At 41.8% G+C, this 7,880-nt stretch overlaps 3 protein-coding genes across 6 annotated transcripts in view; 2 read left to right on the forward strand and 1 right to left on the reverse strand.

Annotated features, from left to right (window-relative positions):
* The window catches only part of LOC106818800 (methylcrotonoyl-CoA carboxylase beta chain, mitochondrial-like), a 21,139-nt gene extending 17,320 nt beyond the window's left edge, over positions 1 to 3,819 (forward strand). For both annotated transcript variants that reach the window (XM_014823475.1, XM_014823483.1), the window contains exons 9-13: positions 92 to 237; positions 625 to 749; positions 1,063 to 1,158; positions 2,994 to 3,098; positions 3,390 to 3,819. In XM_014823475.1, coding sequence (XP_014678961.1) covers positions 92 to 237; positions 625 to 749; positions 1,063 to 1,158; positions 2,994 to 3,098; positions 3,390 to 3,476 — 559 coding nt within the window. In that variant the 3' untranslated portion in view covers positions 3,477 to 3,819. The remainder of the gene's footprint in view (positions 1 to 91; positions 238 to 624; positions 750 to 1,062; positions 1,159 to 2,993; positions 3,099 to 3,389) is intronic.
* A 304-nt stretch (positions 3,820 to 4,123) lies between these two features.
* On the reverse strand, positions 4,124 to 7,694 carry LOC106818817 (caspase-2-like). Of its 3 annotated transcripts, XM_014823508.1 has the most exons (8): positions 7,347 to 7,694; positions 7,060 to 7,187; positions 6,261 to 6,766; positions 5,810 to 5,872; positions 5,495 to 5,602; positions 5,408 to 5,461; positions 4,858 to 4,967; positions 4,124 to 4,603 (listed from the first exon to the last, which is right to left on the reverse strand). In XM_014823508.1, exons 1-8 carry the CDS (start codon positions 7,560 to 7,562, stop codon positions 4,490 to 4,492), a joined length of 1,299 nt encoding a protein of 432 aa, XP_014678994.1. In that variant the 5' UTR covers positions 7,563 to 7,694; the 3' UTR covers positions 4,124 to 4,489. The 3 variants fall into 3 exon arrangements, with proteins under 3 accessions (XP_014678994.1, XP_014678986.1, XP_014678979.1); XM_014823500.1 differs by having other exon boundaries at positions 5,408 to 5,599; XM_014823493.1 differs by having other exon boundaries at positions 5,408 to 5,602; positions 7,347 to 7,693.
* The window catches only part of LOC106818860 (N-alpha-acetyltransferase 38, NatC auxiliary subunit-like), a 6,766-nt gene continuing 6,262 nt past the window's right edge, over positions 7,377 to 7,880 (forward strand). The window contains exon 1 of the mRNA XM_014823534.1: positions 7,377 to 7,449. Coding sequence (XP_014679020.1) covers positions 7,402 to 7,449 — 48 coding nt within the window. The 5' untranslated portion in view covers positions 7,377 to 7,401. The remainder of the gene's footprint in view (positions 7,450 to 7,880) is intronic.

Below are 7,880 nucleotides of genomic sequence, written 5' to 3' on the forward strand. Positions count from 1 at the left end.
TATTTATTTATATATTTATGTCATATTTGTTCTTTTTGTCATATTAATATTGTAGAGAATGCTTGTAATTGTATTATTTGTGATGGTGCAGCCACCTGGTGGGAATTGTAGCTAATAATGGAGAGCTAACAGAGAAAGCAGCCATGAAGGGGTCGCATTTCGTACAGCTGTGCAGTCAGAGGGACGTGCCTCTGCTTTTCCTGCAGAACAGCAGCAGCATGTCGGCTCAACATCATGGTTAGTATGTTTGCTTGGGCGAGTAGTCAAACCTGTATATGAAGCTAGGTCACTGAAGGGAAACCCCCAAATTGTCCTTTATAGAGTAGAGCTTGTTTTGTAGAGGTGCTTTTACTGTATAACAACGATTCAAGGAAATCCTCAAAAGTGTTCTTTATATGCAGATGTCATTTTATAGAGGTGCATATAACACAGGTTTGACTTCACGTGTATTAGTGGTTCTGTGTGGTGCTGTCTGCGGAATAGTATCACAAGTAGTAACACATATCGAAGTTTTATAATAACGTCAATTGAAATTCTATCATTAGTCGAAGCAGTAGTTCTTCAACGCTTCATTAGTCACTCCTGTTGTTGAGGTATTGATAGGAACTGTTATTTATGTTTCAGCGAAACAACACCAGGGGGCGATTCTACGTGCTCACGCATCCATGATGGCCGCCGTAGCCACGTCGAATGTTCGCAAAATCACAGTCACGACGGGCAGTAATCGTGGAATGCAAAGTTTTGCCGTGGTATGTACCAGTGGTGTAGGTTTTTCGTAGGAAAGGAGCAGCTGGTGCAGTCAAGTTCTATTTTAACAGCAAGCGTGGGCACAATAAATGTGATACAGATACATGTGAAAATATTTACAGAATTAAATATGTTTCTAAACATTGGCAACCTCCTCAACCGTTGAGAACTGCTTGTTGACATCAGCAACTTACAAGAGTCTGATTGAGTATTTTTTTTCTTTTTACTATTTATTTTCTTATATTTATCCATCTTAAATTCTTTAGGCAGTAATTAATTTTATGTGTGAATGTGAGATTTGTGGATTTGCTTCAGTGCGGAAGATCATTCAGTCCAAGCTTTATGTTCGTCTGGCCACAGTCCAAAGTCTCCATGATGGATGACAGCAGTCTACAGGGCAAGTTACTGCAGGTCTGTACTGGCTTTCAAGCAAATCATATATCTGAACATATCTGCTACTGCTAAAAAAATTGATATACTTTGTTGGAACGTTTATCTGACAGTTCATCTACCTGCCCATCTGGGGCAACATTCAGTTGCAAATGAGATGCAATTGTTCATTTATCCATGTATCCAGAGAGACATGATACAAGATTGCGTGGCACAGCTTTGCTGTTGATCCCGAGCGCTGCGTGCGGATGAGACGCGCAGTTCCGCGGGGATGTTCAAGTATGAAGCGCTGTCCGCAGTGGAGACGAGCGCCAAATTCGAGGCCCGGCGCACGTCTCCACAGCGGTCAGCGGATGGTCTGTAGTTTTAGAAGATAACAATGAACACTTTGTTCTAAATAAGAACTATCGGCGGCTAAATAAGAGCTAGTCAGTCACAGGGCTTGTTGGGGGTCCATTATGCAGAGCTTCCAATTGAAATGGCCCATGAAATTGTCAAGTGGAATTGTGTTTTTTGGAACCCCAAAGAAAATGTCTCCCTCTTACATGCACCCCCTCCCTGATCAATCACGCATTCAGGTGTAAACAATAACAGAGATGAAATTGTGTTGAGTTTATGGCTCTTGGCACACGTGCATTGACGTACAAGACTGATGAAAGAGCTTGGAACGTCTCAATGAAAATAAATCTTTACACAATCTTTCACAATGATCGACCGCCTGTGTGCAAAATAGGTGAACGTATGTGAAACATACGGTTAGTACTTACTGTGACATATCCGTGACTAACTGACACCACTAAATTGGTAAAATGTTCCATGCACCTTAAGAAATGTGAGAAATTACGAGGTTATTCATTGCAGAACTCCCGAACACCGTACGTCACAAAGCTATAACATATGTAAACAAACACGCGGGTTGCGAGGTGCCTGCCTCCGATATCCATTTCGAGGCCCGCTAATCCAAGCATAAAGCGCGTGGGCAAGACGTCACAAACACAGCTACGTTCATTGACTAAAACAATCGAGTAGCGCGGTTAGGGATTTTTGGAATTATTTAATTTTAAGAAAAACTTTAATATTCAATGAATGACGCACTCGTTCGCTTCCAAAAGCGGGTAAAAATGTTTCCACTTCGGTGCGAAATGCATCGGCCGGGCCTTTCATTATTTACGAAAAGCAAACAGTCTCGCAAAACACCTACACGCAGTAACGGGTCACGTCGTTGATGCCACATTCATGCCCATCAACGAAGAAGGCGGGGCTTATTATGATTACGGAGATGCCAAAATGCAACAGAAGGACGTAGCACAGTGTGCTAAGCGGCGTGCTATTTTCGTTTTTGTGCCAAACTCTATTGTAGGAAACCGTTCTAGCCTAGCAGAATGCCGTAGTTCCTGAGATTGGCGATTTGGTACTGTGATGGGTCCCCACCTTATATTATATTATAGAGAGGTGCGGCGTAGGCTGTGATTGGAAGACACAGTGTCAATCCTCGGCGCGCCTTGGCATCATGGCCGCATCATGTCTAGCCACCCATCTCGCTCATCATTTATGATGAATATATTTAAACAGTTGTCTATACATACATCTGTTTATATGCATGCATACCAGGGAAAAAAATAACTTATTTTTTCCTGGGAGCTCTTTTTTAAGTCTGTGGGAAAAATAGCTCTCGTCAATAATTTTATGTCACACAATCGATTATAGGTATCTATTCAGTTGTATATGTAGCATATATAGTGTATATCTATATTGTATGAATATGTCATGTTTGTGGTATGGTATGGTATGGTGGTTCGTGTGACATGCGTGGCATAGCTGAGAACTGTTAGTAACCTTTGCTTGCTGGTGTGTAGGACCAACCTGAGCTGCTAGAAGAGATGGATGCGCAGTCGTCTGCCTTCTATGCAGCGAGTCGCATGTGGAATGATGGCGTGATTCTACCTCAGGACACTCGCAAGGCAAGTATCTCTCTTGCATTGTCTGCATGAGTTACATAGTCGTGCGATGTGATCGTTATAACCGCCTTCCTTTATAAATCGGTCTTCAAATAAATTAGCATTTAGAACAACTGACCTAGCTATCTGCCCGGACTGAATGACAGGGAGGTGTAGCTAGTCGTTGTCTGATTTTATGTCATAACAATAGCGTCAGAAATCTAAGACATGTTCAGTAGGTGTGTGAAATTCAACCCTTGTCTATTCATTTCAATTAAACTGCACACGCTCACTTTGTCTCTTCCGTTGCTTTAGGTGGTTGCGCATTGTCTGGATATCTTTGCGTCGCAGAAACGACTGCACAGCGAGGACAACATGAACTATCCCGTCTATAGATTATAGATGATACAGCAGACAGGGTGTATAACCATGGAGGCAGCAGATGAGAGGGAGAGTGATTCACAAGAGGGGTGCAGGTTGCAGATAGATGTGGGTTGATTATAGCTGTTAAGATTTATTGTCCCATTTGTTTCCTATTCTTGCTAAATAAATATGAATGCTAATATTAATTTATGACAATTTTATAAAAATGTATAATTTTGATAAAAATACATGAATGATTTCTTATAAAGCAATGATTTCTTACATAATTAAGCAATGAAGTTTTTAATGCTCTTGTAGCTAATATAATCGTCTATGTACATTAGTGACACCAAGTAAAATAAACTGAATGTCATTTGCTAAATTGGTTGTGCATGTATTGAATTGATTATCGTTCTCCCCACCAAGGGTCATTCACTCATTTCACAATCCTAATAACAAATTTAATACAAAAAATATAATATTCGTTATTATATTATTTCATATATCATGAGATGATTACTTTGGACATTATATCTCAGTTAACAAGATTCTTACAAATGTAAAAATTTACAAAAATATCACAACAAAACAAGTAATATAAGGCATTTACATACATATTATCAGGAGTAAGATAATATATATATATATATTATCTTACTCCTGATATTATCAGGAGTGAATAATAATAGAATCTATTATTATTCACTCCTGATGTTATGTAGTAATTATGTAATTGTATTTTACTGTAAATTAAAATATTTTGCAGTAACCAATTTTAAAAGTCAACCACCATTCTTCACACAATGTACAAAAAATGTGTCACCATAAATTCCTTCCAATCCATTAATTTCATCTGCAACGTTTTACATCATTGCAAGCATTTTCAGAACTCATTACAAACTTCATCATCAAGAGTACGGTAAGAGACTCATCGTATGAACCTATTCTCTCTGAAAATCCTCATGTTATCACGAGCTATTGCATAGCGATTGCGAAATTGCTGTATGTTGTGACGTTGCTGCAAGCTGTATTGCGTTGAGTTGTCATCTGCTTCACTGTGTTCCCGTGGGGTTGAAGTAGAATGGCTTCCTCAGACTGCTCTCAAATACCGGCATCTGCTTGGCTCCATCTAGTGACTGATACCTTGTGGCGACCAGTTGGTTGACCTTCATACATAACAAAAAGCCAGCATGAAACCACGAATAACACAAGGACATGATGCACGTTTCATAATAGCAGCTCGTTCTCACACGAAGTTGGTGGTTAGAGGCAAATAGGTGTTAACTGTTTACAAGATGAAAGCTTGGGCATATCTGTGCAGTTCTACCCTCTCTGCTACTGTTTAGCACTGACGTGTTGCGTAACTGAACGTGGATGCTAGCATTGCCATGAGAACGTGCTCGTAGTCAGGGCAACTTACCTTCGTCATGAGATCGTTGATGTTGTCTGTGCAGGCGTAGTTCATAAACACCTCAACGAGGGACTGTATAAACCATGAGCCCCTCACCTCGTTTCTCCACGACTTGAAACCTGCAGTGTCAAACGCAATACAATCTAATGTGATGTGATGTAATGTGATGCAATGCATTGAGATAGGGAGAGAAACTATAGAGAGGAGGAGATGGGGAGAGCAGCTATAGAGAGGAGATGGGGAGAGCAGCTATAACATGGAAAGTAGGAGATGGGGAGAGCAGCTATAACATGGAAAGTAGGAGATGGGGAGAGCAGCTATAACATGGAAAGTAGGAGATGGGGAGAGCAGCTATAGATAGGAGGAGATGGGGAGAAAAACTATAGAGATGATGAAATAGGAAGAGTAACTATAGAGAGGAGGAGCTGGAGACTCAGAGAGCAACTATAGAGAGGGGGAGAAGGGGAGATCAGCTATAACAGAAAGACCAGGTGATAAAATGAGCAGCTGCAAGAGTAGAGGTAGGAGATATGCACACAAAACCTAGCAGGCCACACACCTGGCATCGTAGAACGACACACGATGTGATCACCCATGTTTGGATCTCTCGGCTTCATCTCTACGACAATTGGCTGCGCGTCTGTTTCCTCGATACCACTAGGGGGAGCCTCTGACATTTGTTGTGCCCGTGGGGGACTACTGGAGCCATCCGAGGCATCAGACTTTGTCTGTGGGCTACCGAGGTCAGTATCTTCTGCAGCAAATTTCACGAGAACGTCACCGAAAAGAATTGCTAGATGAATACAAACTCACGCAATACAGACGTAGAAAACGACTCTATACGCGTTCAGATTATAAGACTGAAACCATATTATGATGAGACCACAGATTAGATGCAGCTGCATTGTGACTTACAATATCATAAGCTCACGTTCATGAATTATGATAAAAGACAACCTACCACCTCTACATGCCTGGATGATAAACAACTTTGGCTTGTCTTTGAGTGCTGGTGCTTGTTCCCCTGTCAAATAGAGACATCCATTGCTTACTACAAAGCGTAACTAATTATGCATTGTCTGTCCTTTCCAATAAAACTGATAATTTGCACAATTTACAAAAGACTTGAACATGCAATAGGTCATCACACCTGAAATATTGTCTAGCTCTGAGGTAAAATCTGATCTAAGCAATTATTGACATCAACTGATCTGAAATAACAACCTAGCTAAGAAATTAATGCGACAGACCTGCAGAAGCAAAACGTAATGCGATCTAATCACAAGATATAAATAACATAAAACATGATCGGAAATCATATTATCCATTAATTAATATCAATTGACTTCAGTCCCGTTTTCCACGAGATACGAGACATTCGCGTGTCCGAGAATGCCAAAGGGCCGCCGTACTTCCGAACATCCTCAACAGGTCATTGAAGTTGAGCGTGGTGCCATCTGCGGGCCTCCCGTCGACGCCGTGTATCTCGTCGCCATTGCGCCACGTGCCATGGCTAAGGACGACGACGACGGCGCAGTCTCTGTGGTCGGGCCGCGCAGCAAAGAACTCCAGCTCTTCTCTCATCTGCGTGACGGTGCGGTCCTTCTTCTCCGGCAGTACCGCGAATCCGAGACCCTCAAAGAGCAAGCGCACGTTGAGCGCGTCGAGGTCCGTGCCCCGCCGCTCGCTGAGCCGCTCAAACGCTCTGTTGTTTACGATCAAGCACAGTCCGCTCGGGGCACTCTCCATGCGGTACGCGTCAAGCGGGTTGTATGGGGCGGGCCGCCCAGGACGCACGTCAACATCTATCAGGTTGGCGGGAGTGTCGCTCGGAAGATATTTTGCCTTGAAAGATGGCGCCGCGCTCTTGGCTTCTGGAGGCGTGCTCCGTAAGAATGGCACTGTGACATCTGGCTTCCTGCAAAATCGATGCAAGAGTTGAAGTTGTAAGGCAACTATTTTGCTACATTTATAGTGTTCGGCATCTCACCATCATGTAGAGTTTGCAGATTTCCTATGTTATAATTATAGCCTGGATTCTATTTAGATAAAAACACAACGATGTAAATTACATACACATAGGGGGCCTACATCACACGTTGTACGTCACATGTTGTACATCACATGTTGTAGGCCTACAGTAAGTTATTTTGTTGTGCCATAAACATATATATAGTCATGGAGGATGCGTCTGTTCGTGGCTACACATACAATAAGTTCGCTAGGTGCGTCTGGTTTGTGTTCTGCAACGCTCGGTGAAATAAGTCAAACGCTTTAGGGCCACTCTGCTGAACCAGCTGCACGACCTTCTTCCGTTTATTGAACTCTACCTTCTCTGCCTGAAACATATAAGTGTTGATTATTGATTTTAACCCTAAACCATACGTATATCGTTACCCCACAAATAAGTGTAAAGTGTATGTGATGATCATGTGTGATGAGCCCACAATGAAGACACAGATATTATCAGGATATCATGTCACTGCAAGTATACTTGCCAGGATCATGTCCACGTGGAATTGCAGAAACATCCCACTTGTTTCCAACTCTACCATGACGAGCTCCACTTGTAAGTCATTACAGAATGCTACAAGATTCTTGGTGAGTATCTTTCTATGAGCAGGATCCATATCAACTGCCAAAAAAGTACTGAGTACTGTACCCTGTGCCTTACTACTGTTAGACTGACTACACGCCCTCTGAGTCTGACTCATGCTGACTTCACTTAGGACTCTAACAAAACAACAGCGCGTATCGGTCACTGTAGTAATTGAATTCGTATTTAAATCTAGTACATAGTGACATACCACAAATGTGGCATAAAACAGCAAATATATATAATAGAAATACAAGCAGCAAAACAAAAATACCGTATCATACTAATAGATGGCGGGACAGAGCCAACAAGAAATAGAAATAGATGATCTCTTTCTCTATTCACTCTTAATAAAGTTCTTATACAGCAGTATGGTACCAGTCTACATAACATGGACGGTGCGAAAGAAACCGAAGAACATAATCATGTTCAGAAT

This window comes from Priapulus caudatus, unplaced genomic scaffold, assembly GCF_000485595.1.
Source record: "Priapulus caudatus unplaced genomic scaffold, Priapulus_caudatus-5.0.1 Scaffold37, whole genome shotgun sequence".
NCBI lineage: Eukaryota > Metazoa > Priapulida > Priapulimorpha > Priapulimorphida > Priapulidae > Priapulus > Priapulus caudatus.